The 21,956-nt window shown below is 27.4% G+C and overlaps 1 protein-coding gene across 2 annotated transcripts; it reads right to left on the reverse strand.

Annotated features, from left to right (window-relative positions):
• Positions 1 to 414: 414 nt before the first annotated feature.
• On the reverse strand, positions 415 to 19,634 carry LOC109609197 (putative phosphatidate phosphatase). 2 transcript variants are annotated; one of them, XM_020025828.2, is made up of 6 exons: positions 19,340 to 19,634; positions 12,207 to 12,358; positions 4,991 to 5,353; positions 4,756 to 4,932; positions 1,687 to 1,808; positions 415 to 1,562 (listed from the first exon to the last, which is right to left on the reverse strand). In XM_020025828.2, exons 1-5 carry the CDS (start codon positions 19,404 to 19,406, stop codon positions 1,734 to 1,736), a joined length of 834 nt encoding a protein of 277 aa, XP_019881387.1. In that variant the 5' UTR covers positions 19,407 to 19,634; the 3' UTR covers positions 415 to 1,562; positions 1,687 to 1,733. The 2 variants fall into 2 exon arrangements, with proteins under 2 accessions (XP_019881387.1, XP_019881386.1); XM_020025827.2 differs by lacking the exon at positions 1,687 to 1,808.
• Between the last annotated feature and the right edge of the window lie 2,322 nt (positions 19,635 to 21,956).

A 21,956-nucleotide genomic window follows, 5' to 3' on the forward strand; every position in this document is an offset into this window, starting at 1 on the left:
CTGAATAAAACTTAAATAATTAAACTTATTATTTACTACGCCTAGGAGGTACTCCCCAACTTACGCAACACTACAAAATTTTTTGTGAAAAAATAAACAAATTTTTGGTTTATTATTATTAGATTTAAATATGAAATAATTCTAAATAAAGGCAAAATGTTGCATGAATTAGTAAATACATGTGACTTCATTGATTTGGATGCTTTATAAGAATTTGTAATGGGGAGTAAAATACACAACCCCATTGCCTACTAGCCTGGTTTAAATGGGTAAAAGCTACAAGCTAATTCACAATAATACTACATATATTAGTAGTTAATACTATATTTCATATTTTATCAGTCATATTTTGTAAATTTAGAAAATGTTAGGCTCATTTATTGACTAAATCCATAAGTAAAATAAAACATTGCATTATTGTAAAGTAAAATTTTATTAGTGGCAAATATTTTTTTATAAATAAATATATCTAAGTCAAGTGCAGTCACAGAGGCTTATGTATAAAAAATCACTTGGTTAAAATTCATCAATTGTGCTACACAAATATAATATCATAATCCTCTATGATTGCACCTTATTCAATAAAAAATATAATCTTAATATCACAAAACTTATTTGAGGTACAAAACGTTTTTATACTCGTTTAGAGTCGATAAAATAACTTTTTTAACATAATATATAAATAACATTTTTTGTACTTATACACCAGTTGTGTTAAATGGGATTTTCATACTACCACAATCACACAATAGGTACATAAAATTAAGAGTAACGTAAGTACATTTTAAATAAACCTATAATACTAACAAGAAACAAATATACACTTTTAAAGTTGTTTTAAATATAATACAAAAATGCATTTTACAATAACAACATATAAAATTATTGCAAATATTTATTAAGTAGACCATTGTAGAACCATGAGTACAATTTCAAAGTAATTTCATCATACATAATCTCAGTTAGGCGGCCTTTGAATCTTACCAAAAACATTTTCAAGAAGCAAAACTTAATTCCGTACTGCTAACATTAAATACATAGTTACATTATTGTATAATATTAATCACATATAGTTCAAGAATTTATGATATACATCACATCTACTGGAATACCTACTAGGGTAAGAAAGAAGGGTTCATCTGGTATAAGTTATTATACTTAGCATTACCCTGTATTATTGACTGCCATTAGATTAAATACTTTGTTTGGTTTATATTTAATAGGCCGTTAATTCCCTAAACTAAAATTACAGTTTCGGCAGTTATATTTTCACTAATAAAAAATACTTGGATTGTAGCGAGTACTGGTCAAATGCAACGTTCAGAGTTAAGCTGAAAATCTTAGAACGCCGAGAAATATCTCGGACCACATCGAAGATTAAGATAAGTTTTCTTACTCGAAAACGTCGCCGGAGGATCTTATATCTAATATTCACACAACATATTCGGTCCATCGGTTTCAGCCGTTCATGAGAATTATATGGTCACCATACTGCTTCCATTGGCCTCCGTGGGTTCTTTGTTGTTTCTTTTATTGGTGAACAGATTTGAGAAACAGGTTGCCTGCAACAAGAAAAGCTTTTTTTGAACGGAAATAACAAGCAGCGCAACACAGACATCAAGAGTTAATTTGAATACTATGAATGTGTATACTAATTACAGTAATGGTGTTTTAATAGTTTAATACCTGTTGTGCATGTAATGTAAGTGTGGTGTATAGTGGTTATTTTTTGTTTAGACGCTGTGGGTAATTTCTGCGTAGGTGCCTTTAATGTCGCTTTTTTCTTCGAACCACGCAAAAAATTTTGCCTGCAACATTAAAATAATATAATTGCAGGGATCCAACAATTTTTAAGCATGGTGGATTTAATAATTTGTACTGCTAGAATTTTTCTAATTTATTGTAAAGTGCTTTATTCTTTAGAAGTAATATCTTTCAAATTTTACGACGTTAAATTGCCATTTTCAGTTAAACAATAGGTTTATTTTTTTTTAATTTAATGTCATAAATACATAAAATAGCAAAAATTATCAAAGGAAAACTTATATGGCTTTTATTAATTATTTATTATTTTTAGATTTGATTTTTTATTGAATCAGCTCTTATTTTCACACCACCTAAAACCGACATACGACTCCTGTTTCTTCTCAATTTAAAATTGTTTTTGAAAACTAAACATAAGAAAGGTGCTTAAACAAATACGTTCATAACGTTTTTAGAAACTAAAATATCTACTTCAGTGGACATAAGAGCTCATTACAAAATTATGGATTTAATTTTTTTGGATATAAATAAATTACTATTCTGTAGAAATATAAACTTTCTAGAATAATATCTTTTATTTCCAAATAATAAAACACCTTACATAATTCTTAATGGAAAGACATTTATTGTAATAAAATAAATATAAATGTGAACAACGTTGTTCTCAGAACGATAAATCTAGATTTATTCCTAATATGCCATTAAGAAGCAATAGAGTATAATTATGTATAGCATATTAACTTTAATTGATTATAATATTAAAGTTTTAAATTAAAATTCAAACCATTACTAATAATAAAAAACAAAGGCTTTCGAAATAGTAGTTTTTGATAAAGAATTATTACTGTTAGATAGACATTCAATGTCCTGGGAAAAATATTTTTACAAAGTCAACTGTTCCCACAATTTGTATGTTAGGTGATAATTAAATAACATGCAATGAATTTAAATTCAGCATGAGCCTATTCCATTTCAATTCGACCTGTCCATTTTTGACACAATTTTATATTTTGACGCAACTAAAATATGTTGTTATATGAAAAACTACAGACACGGATTTTTTTGGAATAAAATGGAATAGACCTATGAAATTAATAACAGAAAGGTTAATAATGTATAACTTTTTTTAGTTAAATAATGTGTAAATAATACTAAGTATAATTGGAACAGATAATATTAAAATCAGCGGGTCCTAATAAATCTCTTTATCATATATTTAAATTACCTTAAATACAAATAATTGATTCATTATTATTGATTTTGAATAATTATATTTTTTACAAAACAAATACATATATTATGAAGAAAATTATTAATTAATTTAATACAGATGTTCTGAATAATAATTTTATTTTACTGTTACTATTGTGTTGTAGTGACAATATGTTTAATTTGATTGTGAAATGAATTGAAATTTCGTCCCTAAAATGACGTTTTATAATAAATATTATATAATAATATATATTCATTAATTAATAGGATAAAAAAACAAAAAACATTTACCAGTTTTTTAATCTGCCGAATTAATCACTAAAAATTTAATTGCTTTCGGACATCTTTTTCATATATTTTTAATTTAAACCATGATAAAAAACCATTTAAACCATGTATAAAAAAGTCTAAATTAACAATTTTAATTTATACACAGTAGTCGCCATAATTATAATTACTTATTAATCTTGAAAAACTGGATAATTCAAATGTCAAAAAGTTATTCAATCTTATTATTATTTGAAATTATGTTAAAGCCAATCTGGAGGAAATGGGACTGGCTGAAATTAGTTTAAGGACCCTAGATCTACAAAAATTCTCTGGTTTCTACTAAAAATGTGAAAGGTCAATTTTCACTGAACCATAGAACAGTGGGAACGGGTAGTTTTTAGCGACGTGTCTAAATTTAATTTTAAAAAAATGATAGTTGTGTTCATGTTAAACATCTTATAGGGACAAAATTACACAAAAAGTTTGTTATATCCACAGTGAAAGATGGTTGCGACCAATTATGTTTTGGGGATGCTTAAATTCTTCTAGGGGGACCTTAGACAACAATTTGTTGTTTCAACATATATTGAAAAAATGATGCTCTTAATAAATGTGTTTCAACATGAAAACGATCCCAAAAACAAATGTTTATGTATGATAATGTTAAATTAAATAACACAAATTTAATTATTAAAAATTCCTTTCAAAATTATAGTTACTATATTTATGTCCATCTCAATTCTGATTGTAAAAATAAATGTAACATTTTATACAGTAAGAATATAGTACTTTTATAATACTGAATAAAACAACTATATTATTTAAATAGTTCACTTTAAATAAAAAATTCATGAATAAAATATTTAACATTTTAAAATATTACCACTATTGTTTAATGATACAGTGTCGAACGGCCAAGGAGTTAAAATAAAATCATCATCACTAAAAACTTAAGTAATAATAACCTTTAGTTATTGGTAAATGGGTATCATTAATTATTACATTAAGCGGAAATTGATATAGATTATGATTTTAAATTATTTTTAATATTAATTGTTACAATAAACGTAATAATAATTTTAAATAGAGAAGAGAGACATTCAAAATAAAGATCATAAGAACCTACTTTCCATTTTAAAATTTGGAGATTATTAAGTATCACTAAAGAGGTTGTAATTTTCCAGTTGCAGGATTACATTACATCTAAAATTGACACCTTTCAGGATTTATTATAAATATGCCCGGTAATTAAAATAAAAAAAATATTACATTTGACTATTCAATACGCTTAATAATCAAAAATAATGAATTTATTCAGTATAGTTGTACGTAATATATATGTAAATGTTAATACAGGCAAAGTATGGTGCCTTTAAGTTCCCAATTAAAGGAGTATTTAATTGCCAATTAATTATATTTCAAATCAAATTATTCCATAGTCCCATCACTGAAATCAATTATCTGTATCCAATTAGACCTTCTTCCCATCCATCACCTTATTTCACTTACCGTAATTATAGCCGTTGTGGAACCTATAATCAGTCCAGTTAAGACATCACTCCAGTGGTGCTTGTAGTCCGAAATTCGCGTCATCCCCGTGAAGAGTGAATACAAAACTGCTAAAAATTGCAGGGTATGTTTTAATAACTTTGTCCTATCCCAAGACATTCTCCGGTGAAGGTAAATCTGTAACAAATCACATTCAAATGAAACACAATAAAATGGTTAAATGCAAATAACTTACGGCAAAATACAGCATGCAGTACATAGAGAAGGACGAATGACCCGATGGAAATGATAGCCTCATTTCCTTCATAATCCTCTTGTTATTAATGTAATTCTGATTCGTGCAGTTAAAATCCACGTGATACGTCATTGGACTGGCGTTGCCTTTGCAAACATCAGGGTCGCATACTGTCAGAAAGTGAGGTCGAAAACGTCCTATCGTGTATTTGAGTACGTCGGTGGTTAGTTGAGAGCAACAAGCGCCGAATGCGAAAATTCCCAAAGCGCAATATGCGTGGTAGACCCAATTCGGCACGCGAAACCCAAGCAGCATGTATTCCTTGTTCTCGTTTCGGGGGTTCAAAATTTCCGTAACTATGATCTGAAAAAGAAAGAATCATGTTTTATTTTTTTAATTATAGAAAGTGCATACTATATCATATATATATATATATATATATATATATATATATATATATATTTAATTTAAGATTTTATTTAAATTAGGTTTGGGCAAAATTTGGTGATTAGGATTTAATATGTAACTATAACCCATTAACTATGTATGCCACAAATTAAATTGTTCCACACCATCAAAATACGTACATACTAGTGATTGGCAGAATCGAGTACTTCTAAGAATCGTGTTTTCTGTATTCAAGTACTTGTAGTAATCGAGTGATGTGTATTTCTTATAAATTGATTTCTTGTGGTAGAGTAAACCTTGGTATAAAATGTAAAAAATATCTGAAAATGTCAGATAATAACTCCACAATTATTTTAAATCGAAGTGCACAAGAGACACAATTTTGTATTATACTCACTGATAACTCCACTTAGTTAATGGTATTTTAAAACATTTTGCAAGTACCAATCTGATTGTGAAAATTAATTCGTCAGTAATTCTCAGATATTATTCACATTTTATTTCACAATTTAGTTAGTTTAGTTCATCAGATGATATAATTTAATTAGAAAGACGTAATTTTAATTTAATTTTAATTTTTAATGAGATTCATTAAACAAAAAAGTTAAATACTAAATAAGGCTTTAAAAATAAATAATAGAGTCAAATTATTTTAATCATGTAATATAAATAAAACTATATGGAAGGAACCACAAATAGTCATCACGAAACAACACAAATATAAAATTCTTCACCTATCTTCCTTCCTTATTACTATGTCTACAAAATTTTCGGGAAATCACTAATGAATAAAAACACCTGTTTTAGTTTTATTTGGTTAACTGTTGTCAAATATTTAAACAATAAAGCTACTTTACTAACATACACAGATGTTATCTTTACCCTATAAACAAGAAAATGGGTTAAATACATTCCACCCAAATTCCTTCTTAATTAAAATAATTGTGAGTATAAATTATAATATCTTGTAAGTCGCTAAATAAAGTTGCTCAGCAACAAAAACTTGTGTAAATATAATACTGAAATATTAAACTGGTAAAAGAATAGGTCGTTGGAACGTTCACTCCCACATTTTGACTAATGCTGTAACAATATCGTGTTTCTGCAACTTAACGACTAGTAGTCTAAATATCATTACACATGCCCATTTCATAAAAAAATTAAACCGCTTATCTCGGCATTGTATCCATTGTGGCGATAACATGAATGCCAACTAAAAATGAGCATCCTATGTGCATGAAAGACCTGAGGCAACACAGCCGTGAAATTAAGCATTGCATATAATGATCGCCTTTCAGTACACTGCGAAATTCAAAAATTTATAATTGTATGTAATTTTCTCCTGCTTGTTTCTGTAGATGTAGGAATACCACGTTTATATTTAATCCCCGGTAGTATACGAACTCAGGATGTTCAATTATAAATTTTACATGCATATGTACTTATGTGGTGTATCAGAAAGATGTAGCAGGCCACAGTTATTTCATTTTCTGCATTCTGGGCGCACACCACCGTTGCTCCCGATCCTACATCTTTGGAATTAGAAATAATAAACACGTACCCATTTATGATTATTAAATAATTGTTTTACGCATTTGTTATTTCAATATTTATTCTACTTATTACACCACGTAACAGTGACAACTGGGTCAAAATAAAGCAACATTTTGCAGTGCTATAGGTTCATAGTATTTAAATTTCAGAGTTTGTTGATATGAGAAAGAGAAGTAAAAATGTTTTTTCCCAAAAGCAAGTTAAGTTCTTCTATAAAATATAATTTTACGTCTTTCAAAATGGATCATAGCAAATAATATGCAATTATTACATCTGTGGTCCAAATAAAAATGTTAAAAATAATTGATAATATGAGCAGTAACTTAACACATTAATTATGTACTTGTTAGAATGTCTTTTAGAGTGTGTGTGTGGTATAAAAGATAAAATTGCCACTAATAATTAAACTGTTTGACAGTACTAATACATTTAACATACGAATTTTCTACATTACACGTTCTGTTCTGAGGCTTAAACTGACTAAATTTGGCTGAATACTATGAAGTGCTGAATATATCTAAGGCCGAGAATTAAATCTGATGGAAGTTACATTGAATTCGATTAGTTGATAAATCACGATACACGTTTTACTGAGTTCGTTGATTATCAATTACCTTAAACATAACATATATATCGAATTTATCCGTGAGCATAATATTTTTAAGATAGAATATTTCAATTTTGTCGTTTTCTTTTGGTTTTATTGCTATAAATCGAAATTGGAGAATTTGTCCATGCACTATGCTATTAAAGTCAATTAATTCATTATCCAAATAAAAACTTTAATCGTCTGATGCTTCAGTTAGTTTGTTTGATCAACTTAGTCGAAAGGTACTATAAACAGCATCAGATAAATGTTTATGCCAATTAAAATTTTGTTTTGCTTATCAACTTCAATTAAAGACAATTATTTTTTGATTTATTTATATTATTAATCTAATATTTAAAAGGAAAAGTTTTTATATTAAAAAGGTGTTGATAATTTAATTTAGATAATATGGATTAGATAACTATGGGAATTTTTATGAAACATAATTTGTAATTAGCTATCTCGTTAATTTATCTACTACTACTGGTTTATTATTTTTTTATTTTCATATTTGTTGTTGTTTATATAGTAAAAAGTCCTACGACTATTTGTATAGTATTTATATTATAAATCAAAAGAAAACTCTTTAATATATAATCAGCACCTACCATCAGCAAAATGTCAACTAATTTTTTTAACTCAATATTTTATATACTGGATTTTTAATATTTAAAAATTGATAATTAATTTAGTTTTGAAAAATTGGACCGAATTTCTTAGTGAATTGCAACAGCCGTTTCTACCACAGTGTTCAGTTTATCACCATGACACTTCAAAATATCATTTATTCTGTGACCATATTATTTTGATAATTACCGGATATTTTTTTTATTTCGTGTCACATTTTTTGTTGAAACAATGATACATTAGTAAATTATTTTTTTTTTGCCAGTAGTAACGTCAATTGTGACTATACCTCATGTTTTTTTAATTAACTTAAAAAATTTAAACTGTAATTTTAGAACGTAATTTATTTTACACGATCATTCTAGATACAATATTTTATTATTATTATTATTATTATTATTGTTTTTATTATTATTATTATCAGTATTTTTTTACAGGTGTTGACAAAAGGTGTTTTTTCATTAAACTAATCAATTTCACGTTATTATATTAACTATCTAGTTATCTTTATTAGGTGCTTTTCTCACTGAATATTATCTTTTAATAAGTACATTTTCGTACTAATATAAAAAACTTATTTAATATTAATAATAAATAATACTACTTTTATTTAAATTAGACCGAATTTACTTTTTAAAATTTAGTTTAAATTTTTATGTGAACATAATTGAAGCGATAAATTAACAAACTTAAACAATTTTCTAAATTTATACGTAACACCGCACACACGGCAAAATCATAGATATTTTCCCCCATGAGGTTTAAGTCGGGTGAATGAGCTAGTCTTTCGAAAACTTCAATTTTATTGTTCTCTGCAATATGTTTTGTCTTTATAGCGTTGAAGAAAAAATTGTGCCATATTCTACTCTGAGAAAGGTAACATGAATTGCAATATGCCATAATCCTTTTGATGAGGTGACTCGGACCCATCCGTGACCAGAAAAACAATGCCAAACTAACACCTTGTCACCAGCATGCAAGAAGTGCAAACGTACTTCGAATTTAGTTTTTCATTTTTAAGACGTTTTATAAACATATTACTATAAGTTTAGTTCGTCACCAATGGAGATGTTCGTTAGCATAGGTTAACCTTCGTATATTTTTAAGTGAAAGTTTAGATTTTTTAGCAGTTCTTCGTACAGGTAAATATGCTGCAGTTAAACGTCGACGAATAGTCCTTGTAGAAACATTCGCCTCCGGAATTTCAGCTTTAATCGTAGAACTAAAAAAACAGACAACCTGCCAACGATATCAATTAATTTTACACCACTTTTATAAAAATTCGTCACATGAACTTGTTGAAAAATTAATTCCACGGAGCAGTTGACCGTTTTTACAAACAGAAATAAGTTTTTGGCACTGTTAAATATTATTATAAGAACAACATTGTCGCTTTAAAAAACTGAACAAAAAAGAACAGAAACATTTTACGTAGTTTTTAGAATTGAATATGGTAGAAATAAAATAATTATACAATGTCTAAACAATAAAAATTGCTTTTATTAGGACCAATATTGTATATAAAGAATCAAGTAAACATTGTATAAAATGTCTCAGTTGTTCTTACAATTACATAGTTTAATTCTTCGTGCCAACAAGACTTTGAAATACAATTTTGTCTCTTACATTATGTTCACTAATAATACCACTTGTCATATACTTATACTAAAGACATTTGAACAAGTTCTATGCTGATTGTATAAATATATAAGGTTTTTTAACATTTTAATGATTATTTAGTTTAGTTGATTAGAAGACATTTCATTAAAAATTATTATTTATTGATATAGAATATTTTTGTTAAATTTAGTTTAAAAATCATACTGTGTAATTTTTTTTTAATTTTTACTTATTTTTGTAATTTTTAATGTTTTAATGTTTGACGAATCAACCCTTCAAATACTTTGCATTATGTTAATTAACATGGTATAAATACTTTAAATATTATATTCACACTCTGTAGTATTATTCACTTTCTCAAAAAGGAAATGTCAATGAAATTTACATAGAAGGTTTTGTAGACAACGCACACAACGGATAATGTTCATAAATAACTTTTAACAACTCTTTGCCGAGCAAACGAAACCTCTATTTATTGACTACCAGGCGCGCATCTTGGTATATTTGCCAGTTGTCTTTCTTGTCAAGACAAACATGGCAAGCAATCTGAAACCTGCCTTATCTCCCTCAACATGTACCAAGAAACTAGAGAAGACAGTTTACCAAACCATTATGAAAGAAAATGGAAATATAATAGAATTCCATGCGTTTTTAACCTCTTGACATCAGTAACATAGGGCGAAAAGAACTTACTTTATGCCGAGTTGCCGATGACAGTAATTAATATATTATTGTATAATAGTCCGATAACCATAAATGACAATTTACCGACAGCAATAGAAAAAAATGTATTTAGGTCAATGCTGTAGCTGCTCAGTGTACAAGTATTGATTATGTGGGAAGACTAATAACTTATAAATTATTTATACATTTTATATTTTTCCGTTTAACAGATTGATCGTCACTGACGCAATTTGATTCTCATCCAGTGTCGAAGGAGACTCGTAGGAAAAAAAAATTAAACAATTCTCGTATAATTTTATGAATTTTGAGAATAAACGAATATCATTCGAATATTTTACAATTACAGGAAAATTTCAGAAATTTAATGTAGTTTCATATTTAAAAATAATTATAAATTTTAAAAAAATTGTTTCAAATTCTATTCATTAGAAAAAATTAATTTTTAATTCATAATCTTATTAATAGACAATTAATTTAAACGTTATTCCGTAATAAATAATCACAAATTAACACCTCTGGTGGATGATATACAGTGAGGTCTTAAAAAATCCATTTCCTGACAACTATTATAATCATAATCAACAATTCTAAGGTAAACAAGATTCTAAAACTATTATTTTGCAATTGTATACACTTTAAATGAATCGTTCATGTTTTAGTCACTATTCACCTTATTTTACTCAGTAAAATATAAGTGAATAGAAAATAAAATATTAATATCAAACAGTCATCACAAGATCAAAAAATTTGTTAATAGTGCCCACACGATAATTTGTGGCAAAATTTAGTTAGACAGTATTTTACATTGTTTTAATTCAAGGTTGATATCTGATTTCATTCAAAAGTTATCGAACTAACTGTATATTTTAATGACATGCAAACAGTTTTCTTTCTTGTCTATCATTTGACCTAACACATATTCATCAAAATTGAGTTGTTAGTATAAATTGTACAAAAGTCTTTTAATCTTAAACGCATCTTTTAAAAACAATAATGATCATCAAAATGCAAAATCATCAAACTGTCGATTGGATTTGAAATGAGCCAATACATTTTATCAGTATAATTTTAATTGTAATCTAATCGAGGGATACTAAAATTTGAGTTTTATAAACATATTATTTGTGATATTAATCCGTATTACGTGAATCCACTGTTTCAAAACAAGTTGGATTTTTAATTAATAACAAGTACACGTACTATTTATACTGTTCAGATCTCAACAGCGCAAAAATCATTTATTTATGAAGACAAATTAAAGTCTAATGATGGGTATCCATTTCTAAGAACTTGGTTTTCTGTTGACAATCAATTACTTCCCCCGACAATTAAAAGGAAGTCACAATCACACGGTCATCATAAGAGAGCTCAAAAGAAAAAAATAACAGCCTGCTACCTGATAAAAACTGTTCATTGTAAATGTCTGTTTAATCTTTTACGGTTTTCAGACATTTCGTTTGACCGTCGTGTCAAATTATTACAAAATAAGCCGCATTAGGTACGACGTTATGGAATTTTTCAAAAGGGGTTTTTCTTCTGCTGCAACGAACTCGAAACGATTGCGTCGTCGATTGTCATCTCGAATTTAATATCCCGAAACGTCTGAAGCTCTTATTTTTATTGTGAAATTCATACAAAGCCTCAGCCAATTTGGTTTCATTGTACTAAATTGCTAATTGGCCGACTTCAAATTTAATTACGATCCACATGAGACGAGTATTTTGTTGTACTCACCACTATGACGTTGAGGCCCAATCCCGTAATATACAGAGTCCAACTTGGTACTGTTGACTCGTGGAATGGATGCTTCAAGTCTTCGTCATCACAGAAAAATCCTCTACGGAAGGCCGTTCCCCACAAGTACAAAAACAAAATTGGCCAGCCAACTGAAATAGATGATAATTTTTTTTGAGTTCAATAATCGACTATTTATCTTGTATCAGAAATAAAAATGACGTAATCAGTACTAAAACCCACTCTACTCTCAAAACGACAATGTAACTCGTATAAATTTATAAATAACTTGGTCACTGGTCTAACATAAAACAATTTTCTATTTCAAAATTTGCATTTATACGATGGGTTTGTGATCGTCATATATGTACAGGGTGAGTGAAATACAAATAAATCAAATGTTAGTAAAAAAGATATCAATTGAATCCTAATCATGTGTTGTATAAGGAATGGATATCAAAAAATCTCTAAATATTTTGTACATATTGGTGTATATTGTTAAAATTTAGAAAAAGTGACTAACAAAATTAAACAGACATACAAAAATATAAAATTAATTAAAATTTGCAAATAATCGTAGAGTAACATTAAAAATAACCGTTTAAGAGAAATATTAAATTTCTAGAATAAATTTTTTTATATAAAATCGTATGGAACCTCTTCTTTAGATTAGCCGATTTCAAATTGTGTAACAAACGATGTACTGATATACTTTATCAGAAGTTCTAGAAAGAGATAAAATTATAATTATTTTTGTATTATATATTATTTAATTTTACAATTAGTTAATGTACACATAACTGTATATAACAATCTGTTATTTTTTAATGTTTATATTGATAATTTAGTAACATTTCATATATTAATACATGTTTGAATTTCTAATTATTTATTAAGTAAGTTTAGGTGTATTTATTTTCAGATTACACGTAGATTAATTAAAATAAATATTACTCATTTTTTAAAATTTTTATCAGACTACACATCAACACATCACGTCAAAATATGAGTCAAATTATCACAAAATATTAAGGACCAATTATAATTATTTATTATAATTCCTATTTATTATCAATTTGAACAAAATTAAATTGGTAAATTTATTTAATTTTTTTTATTATCCAAAATATTATAAAAGACCAGGATGGTTCCCTTTTAAATAGGACATACTGTATATTATATTACTGTCTTAAAATACAATTAAAATTAAATAGCAAAATATTAATGCACCAGGCTGTTAATACCAGCTGTGAATTTTAAGAACCGGTCTTGGGACAATAAATTTTATTTTACACTGTGTTGTGCCAGAAAACGTAAATTTTCCAGTTAGTACGACAAAAATTGCTTTAAATTATATATTTAAATATTTTCAAATTGTGCAAAACTTTTTAAAATATTATTTTATTTAAGTTTTAGATAAATTATTCTTAACTATCCTTCCTATATCCTAAACATTATAAAGAATGAGAAAAAAATTATATATAACAAGACTACCCTTGTACTAAAATGTCTTATTCAAGTAGGTGCATTAGGTCATTTCAACCTTTGTCATAACTCGAACATGATATTCATTATGAACTTTATGAGTAATCAATATAAAGTGACTTCTAATAAAATCTAGTTCCTTGGTTTTTTATTTTTCCTAATAGGGAAGACCAGGATAAAATGACAAACATGGCAAGGCGACTAAGTGGAATAAATACATTTGAAATGTCTATAAAATCGTTAATTGTAGTTATAAAGTTATTACATGTTTTTTTATAATTAATTACGCATGGTCAATTAGTACGAATTAATTTGAGAGGTTGAAATTAGAGTTTTTCTGAGATTCCAGGGTGTCCCATAATTAATAAATCATAATTAAATAAAAAATTTAATCATAACCGAGTTTATATTACATATTTAGACGAATCTTTTTGATAAAAATATGATAAAAAGAAGTTTTTTAACTTAACAATGTCATGAATATGTTGTATATTTAAAGGTGCCACCTTTTGTCACACCTATAATACTTTTAATTTGTAACTTCTTTCTTGAATTCTCTTAATCTTTATAAAAATATTGTTTGATCATGTTCTTTTATGTAAAAAATGATGGTACATTGATTCAATATATCTAATAATGCGGTTTTAAACAAAAAAAATAAAGTAATACAAATCCGCCTGTGTAATATGTAAAATTGCAATTTATAGAAACGTTTAACACAAAAATTGGAATTAGATAACTAGGATAACATGAGGGATTCGTAATTTTATGGCGTGTTGTCACGTTTTCGTGAGTTTTGGCACATGGAAAACCCAAGGCGTTTCAAAGAATAATAGGCGCAAGTAGCTACCAAATGTGGGATGCTTCTATTTTCGGCATCACATTAACGGTTGACTCGATATGACACAACGAATTTCGTTTGGAAGTGTATCTGAAGAAATTTTACCACAATTTTCACACACAATAAATTCGATTGATCCAAGAAGTACAATGGGCTGTTTATAGTACTCGATGTTGGGATTGTTTATTTTCGAAGAATGCCGTCGACTGATGTATTTATTGTAGCAGCTCACCGGGTTCAAGGTCGTCTAAAAAAAGAAGCATAGAACACTAATTTTATTCTAATAGATTCCTCCAAAATGCCCGTCTTGCATCATAAATAATGCAAAATTCATATAGTTCCCATTCTTCGAATCAATCCATTAAGTCTCATCGTTAACACTTCTCCCGAAGCATTATTATGAGGTCAATTAGTTGGATTATTGGTGCCTCTATTGGTGAGAACAGTTTAATATGTTAATTTCAATCACCATCATTTAATAGATGCACTATAATTGATAAAAATTTATTTATTTAGTTTTTAACTGCTACTTTAAAAAATTAATATTATTTTGTTAAGATACGCTATCAATTTCCATGAACTCATAGAATAAATTTTATTTCAAAAATAACATAATGACTAATAGCTTGGCCAATTTAGACTGTGACACCTTTTATGATAATTCGTTAATTGCACCCAGAAAAACAATTACTCAACTTTCAAATTTTACAAGCGCACATTCTCCGCATTTCTGGGTACCTGGGACACGTCGACTGGGTCAATAGCATCTCTTCAGGAGAGTCGAAACTAATTCGTCCGCGACGTACAGGTTTTTGGAGCCGATCGTAAAAGCTACAATGAGTAAACAGGATACTGTCAACATTTTTGGGGGTTCTGTTAATTTTCTTGTGTTAGAAATATCGTTTACACAGGAAATGCTTATAGATAAAGATTAATTCCAAATTTTTTAAAATAATTATTGAAAAATGGATTAAATGGCGTAATTATTTTGTTTATATAAATTACTTCTTTCCTACTTTTCCTACCTTTTCTAGGTTAAGTTCCGATTGCCCTATTGGTACCTTTAATAAAATTTAATGTTTGAAGAAAATTTCTACATACTGCATGGAGTGTGTGAATTACACAATAGCATTTGGATTTAATTAAACTACGGAGAATATTGTAGAACCCTCATGGGCTATTTCGTTACTTATTCTTAATTAAACTGAATGTGTCATTGGAGACATTTAATCACCATAATGGGAGTATCTCTTAGATGAAAATTTAATATTAAATACGTACATTAATTGTTTTACAGATAGTTATTATGTCCCCTATTAAGGAAAAAAATACAAGGTGACTCGTAACTAATGTTTTGTTAAGTATTTGTTTATTCATTTATATTTAAGACTAAAAAATATTTTAATTTAATCACACTTACTTTAAACAAATACTATATTTATGCTAATATTAACTTTTATTAAAAATAATAAAATTGTTTATTTAATATTAATTAATTTTTTAAATAATTTAACCTTTTTAGCACAATTTGATGAAAAAACTTTTTTTACCATAGATTACCATAGAAGATTTTGAAAATGTACTTTAAAATCATTGCATTATTTTCTTTTCAGTGGAAAAAGGTTCTCAAAAAGAACGGTACAAATAGAAGAAAATTTATGAAATAGATACCAAAATTTTAAATTTGATCACTGGTATCGTGATTAATATTAATTTTTAAACATAGTATTTACGGGACGCCAACTACAATTAACATAAAATTATCAACTTTATTCAGTATATAAATCTGTATTTTTATTTAAAATCTTCTTCGGTATGTTTCGGAATGACAAACATTGAATTAACATATGCATTTCAAATTAGTAGTAGTAAATTGACCACATATAAGTGAATATATTATAACAAAAATGAACCTCGCAACAATTAGAAAGTTGCTTTTATATAAATAATTATATTATTATTTACAATTTATGAACAAGTATTTTTATAAATTATAAATATTATCAATAAATACTAATTATGTTTTGTAAATATTGTCTTTAATAAAAAATAACCGAGATATATTTAAAATTTTATTTTCGATTTTGTTAAATAACTTCTCCTTTAATCAAACTTTACGAGCAAAATTTAATAAAATAACTTTTTAAATTTGATTTTGATCATTTATAGATTAAAGTAATAGTATATCAGATAAATATGTCTCCGAGTATCCTCTTTCACCATTTTTTTCAGAAATAGATACTCTACTACTAAATATAATTAATCAAATCAAAACTAAGATTTTAAATTTTAGGTTTATTATCAATTTTAAATAAAGTACTTAACTATCCAGCTGTCAGTTACGGGACACCAATTGCAATGAACATAAGATGTGATTTAATTATAAATTTTATTCAATATATAAATCAGTCTTTTATTTAAAATATTCTTTGATATGTTGCAGAATGATAAACATATTTATATATATTTAGTTAAAAATGATATACTGATTCAATAAAATATGCTTAAAGGAAACGGAACAAAAATTTTTACCTCATTTATTAGTAATTATTAAATATAGTATTGAACAATGACACATTAATTGTGGGACATCAGTTACAATTAACATAAAATTGTTATTGACACTTAATTATCAACTTTGTTCAGTATACAAATATTATTATTTATTTAAAATGATTTTGACACGAAACGAAACGATAATATATTACCTATACCTGTATATCTATGGATAATGTAATTTAATATAAAACAATGGGAACTGGAATAATAAGTTTTTTTTATCAAATAATAATATTACTGTTTATAAGGAGTCCATTTTAAAATTTCAGTTTTAATTTAATTAAGTTATTTTTATTCTAATCAATCTCTTTGACCAAATTTAGTGAACTGGATTTTTAGTTTAAGATTTTATATTTTGATTATTATTTTATTGTGGATTAACGGGGACATCTCAAACAGACTGAACGTACTTTAATACCATTATATTTTTTTCTTTTTAAATATCTCTCAGGGCTTCCTCTCTCACCATTTTTTTTTCAAAAAGACTGCTTTAACAAAAAAAAAGAAATAGAAATATCTCTCAGGGTATTCTCCCTTTTCTGTCACTAAACTTTCCACAAAAATATTTCTATAAATAAAATATATTTAAGGGAATCGAAAATAATATTTTAAATATGGTCACTTGTATCCTTTTTGTTATTATTAAATATAGTATTTAACTATGACCCATTAGTTGTGGGACACCAATTACAATTAATATAAAATGATATTTAATTATCAATTACAAATAATTCTATTATTTTTTATAATTTATGAACAAATATTCGATAAATTATAAATACTATCAATAAATGCTAGTTATGATGTGCAAGTATGCAAATTTTATTAAAAATAACCAATCTTTTTCAGTAAAATTTAATGAAAATACGTTTTCCAAATTAAGAAGATTTGAATCATTTTATCGTAGATTAACGGAACACCTAGTACAACACTCAGCATACTTTAAAATCATTTTTTATTTCGTTTCAGTGGAAAAAAGGTGTACATAGAAATATGTCTTAGGGTGTTCCCTCCCTTTCTGTCGCCACATTTATTTCAAAAATATTGCTATAAATAAAATATATTTATAAGAATAGAAACTAAAATTTTTTAGTTTAGTTTTAAATACAATTGCTTTAAAAAAAGGGGTTTATTATTAATTTTTAAACATAATATTTAATGACTTATTATTTGTGGGAAAACAATTACAATTAATATAAAACTTTAATCACTATTTAATTATCAAATTTATTTAGTATACAAAACTGTCTTTATTTAAAATGTTTTTTGACATGATATGAAACAATAAATATTGAAAGACATTAACTTAACCTTTGTACCCATCGACCACATATAATTAAATATTAAAAAAATGAGTGTCGCAATAATTCGAGTTCTTTTTTACAAATAATTCTATTATTATTTATAATTTATGAACAAATACATTATAAATTATAAACTTTATCTATAGTCACTTTTGAAAGTTTAGTTTCAATTTAATAAAATTACTATTATTAGCAAAATTTGGAGAAAATATTAATTTAAGATTTGAATTATTATTTTAGGGGGTAGGTTAGGGGGGATACTTCGTAAAATACGTCATACTTTTTTATTTCTTTTTTGGTGGGTAAAAGGTCATCGTATAATTATGTCTCCGGGTGTCCCATTCTAGTTTATTTTTCTAAAATACGATTGCTTTAAATAAAATATATTTAATAAAATAGAAACTAAAATTTTCATTTTGAGTTATTATTAGTTATGGGACAATTACAATTAGCATAAAACTGTATTTGCTATTTAATTATCAACAGTATTCGGTAGATAAATCTATTTTTTATTTAAAATATTCCTTGATATTATACGAAAAGATAATTTTTGAAGGACGCTATTTTATACCTTTCAAATTAGTTTGTTGCTATCAACTACGTATAATTAATTATAATAAAAATGCGCAACAATATGTTAAAATTGTTTTTAATAATTTTATTATTATTTATAATTCATCAACAAATACTATATAAATGATAAATATTATTGAAGAACATATTTATTCATTACTCTGAAACTAAAACTTGAGATATATGAGATTCATCGTTTAAATAAATTAACATACATAATTAACGCACAACCGATTTCATAAGAAAACCTCACGTAAATATATTACAGAAACAAAACCACAAACAACGAACATTTAATTGAGTAAAATTAATTCACAACAAATCCGCAATGGACAATTGACCCAGATGACATAACCTCGCAGCGCGCTCACCTAACTGTATGAGGACGATGTCTACGACGACCTTCGTCACTGGCACGTGCACTTTTTCCGTCGACATGTTGGAAACGGAGGAAAATCGGAAAAATCTCGACCGTGCAAACGGGCCACACTCGGAACGTCACTCGTTTTAATTGTCAGTTCGCGGAGAGTCGTAACACCCACCAGCACCGAGATCGACTGCGCGACTGAATCGACGGCATCGCACCTGGTGCCGGGCACCTGGGCGCTTGCGCTCCACCGGCGACGCTGCTTTCAATTCAAAACATAGAGCACCCATTCAGAGCCGGTGAATGGGATGCTGGGAATATGGTCATACGCAGTGTTGATTCATCTTGCGGAGGAACAGTGACACTGACCGATAAATTCGACTAATTGCTATTTTTAAACGAATGTTTTTGCTCATACGTCTGATATGAACTAGATAAAAAGGAAAACATTGTCTTACGCAGATCTAACACCACAGATATCATTTTTGACGTTTTCATTAGTATTAATTACGTTTAAGTACGTTGTAAATACGTAGTGGGTCTTTTAAATTACAAAATTAACCCCGATACAACCACGCCCATGAGACCTATAATCAAATAATATTCTATAAGATACTGAATGTTCCAAATTAGTTACATAGGACGAGCCCTAATCCCTAAATATTGGGACAAAATAAACTACATGAATAAATCATAATTTTCATAAATAATTCTAATATTTGATTTTAATTAATACTGCACCGCAAAAATATGGAATACTTTCAAAAATTAACAAAAATGAAATAAGTTGTTACTTTTCTTAAATATGGATACAGTTTTAAGTAAAATATATTTATTATATAATATTTATTGAATAAAAAAATATATAATGCCATTAGAGAAATAAATAAATATAACAAAAACAAATTTCAGGTTTATTTATATTAATATGGAGTATTTCCACCAGGTGTATTAATGACCTTTTGACAACGTCGTCTCATACTTAAAATTAACGTTCTTATGAGATCCTGATCAATGCCCTCCCAAATTTCCATGATCTTTTCCTTTAATTGGTTTGTGTTTGGTGGTGGTTCAAGTTCTCTTATTTGTCTTTTCATATGGTCCCATAGATGTTCAATCGGATTTAAGTATGGACTTCTAGCGAACCAATTCATTATCGGAATATTAACCTCGTCAACGTAGACTCTGACAATTCTCGTTATGTGAGATCGTGCATTATCATGCAAAAATAGACTCTTCTTCGATAAATGGAGCAAAGGGTACAACATGATGTTCTAGGGTTCCCCTTATGTACCTATCAGCCACTTATTCTTACATTATAAGTCAATGAAAACTCTTGCTGCACTAAAGTACTATTTATAAATTGTCGTCCTAAGGGTTGTATTCTAAAATATCGGTATTGTGGTGGTTTCGTGAAATTGTTTAATCACTTTTAAAATCGCCACATGTGTCACATTTAGTGAATTTGATATCTGATTTTGAGCTTTTCGTTCTTTGTAAAGAGAAACGGCCACCGCACAATTTTTTTTTAAATGTTGTTATTATGTGCTCTGTTGTTCATTTTAAAGATTTTATTATACCTATCGAAAGTGATTGATCCCACTGAATTTTGAGAGAGACATTTTATATGACAGAGACAGTAAAGATCTCTCACTACGTAGCAGACTTGCAGACTTAATGTGTCTGTCGTGCTTGATGTCTCTTTCAAATTGCAGTCGGATCAAACGCTTTTCTACCGGTATATATTTTAACACAAATATGCAAAAATGGTTAAATGAAACAGTGTAACTGGAATAAATTAATCAAGGCTCACGAATGTGGACTTGCACTTTATGAGACTAAATCAGAAATAATAATTTTAAAATCTAAATGTGTGTTCCAATAAGCAAAGAAAAAGCTATTGTTAACGACAAAACAAAAGAAAACCAGGTCCAAAATGTAGAGGATTTGCGTAGAGTTATTTTTTGCGCCGAATCAAAATTTGAACTTAATGTTGGTGTTTAAAAGTGAGGCTTTTCATAAATATCGCTTAAAATGCACAAAAAAATTGCTAAAGGCATTAGAATTGAAGTAAAACGGCCCGTTTCACAAAACCGTAATATTAGCGAACAACAAAATCATCAAAAAATGGCTCTCTGATCACAATATAAATCTTCTTTCTTGGCCCTCTAGCAGACCTGACTTAAATGTTATTAAGACAGTTTGGTATAAACTAAAATAAGCAATGACTCGCAACGGCCTTAAGGTCAAAATTGAACAAATTTGAAAAATGACTACCTCTGAACAATGCAGAGTCATACGAATGCAGTAATTTGAACAAGAGGCGATCTTACATATTATGAATAAACGTCGCATCTTGTCTTAATATAAAATTTCTAATAAAAATTAACTATTTTTTTTTTTTCAATATATGATGAAAAAGTATTTTTTTTTTTTTTGTTAAACGGTCATATTTATTGTCAATAAACCTATTACGTGAGATTATATAAAAAAAAATGCAAAAAATAAAATGAAAACTGAAAAACCCAAATTGTTCACGTATTTGATATTTTTCGGACTATTAGAAAAATTTCCAGATCACATCACAAAAAAACGTATAAGAAAATAGACTTTTTCATTAC

This window comes from Aethina tumida, chromosome 1 (assembly GCF_024364675.1).
Source record: "Aethina tumida isolate Nest 87 chromosome 1, icAetTumi1.1, whole genome shotgun sequence".
NCBI classification, from domain to species: domain Eukaryota; kingdom Metazoa; phylum Arthropoda; class Insecta; order Coleoptera; family Nitidulidae; genus Aethina; species Aethina tumida.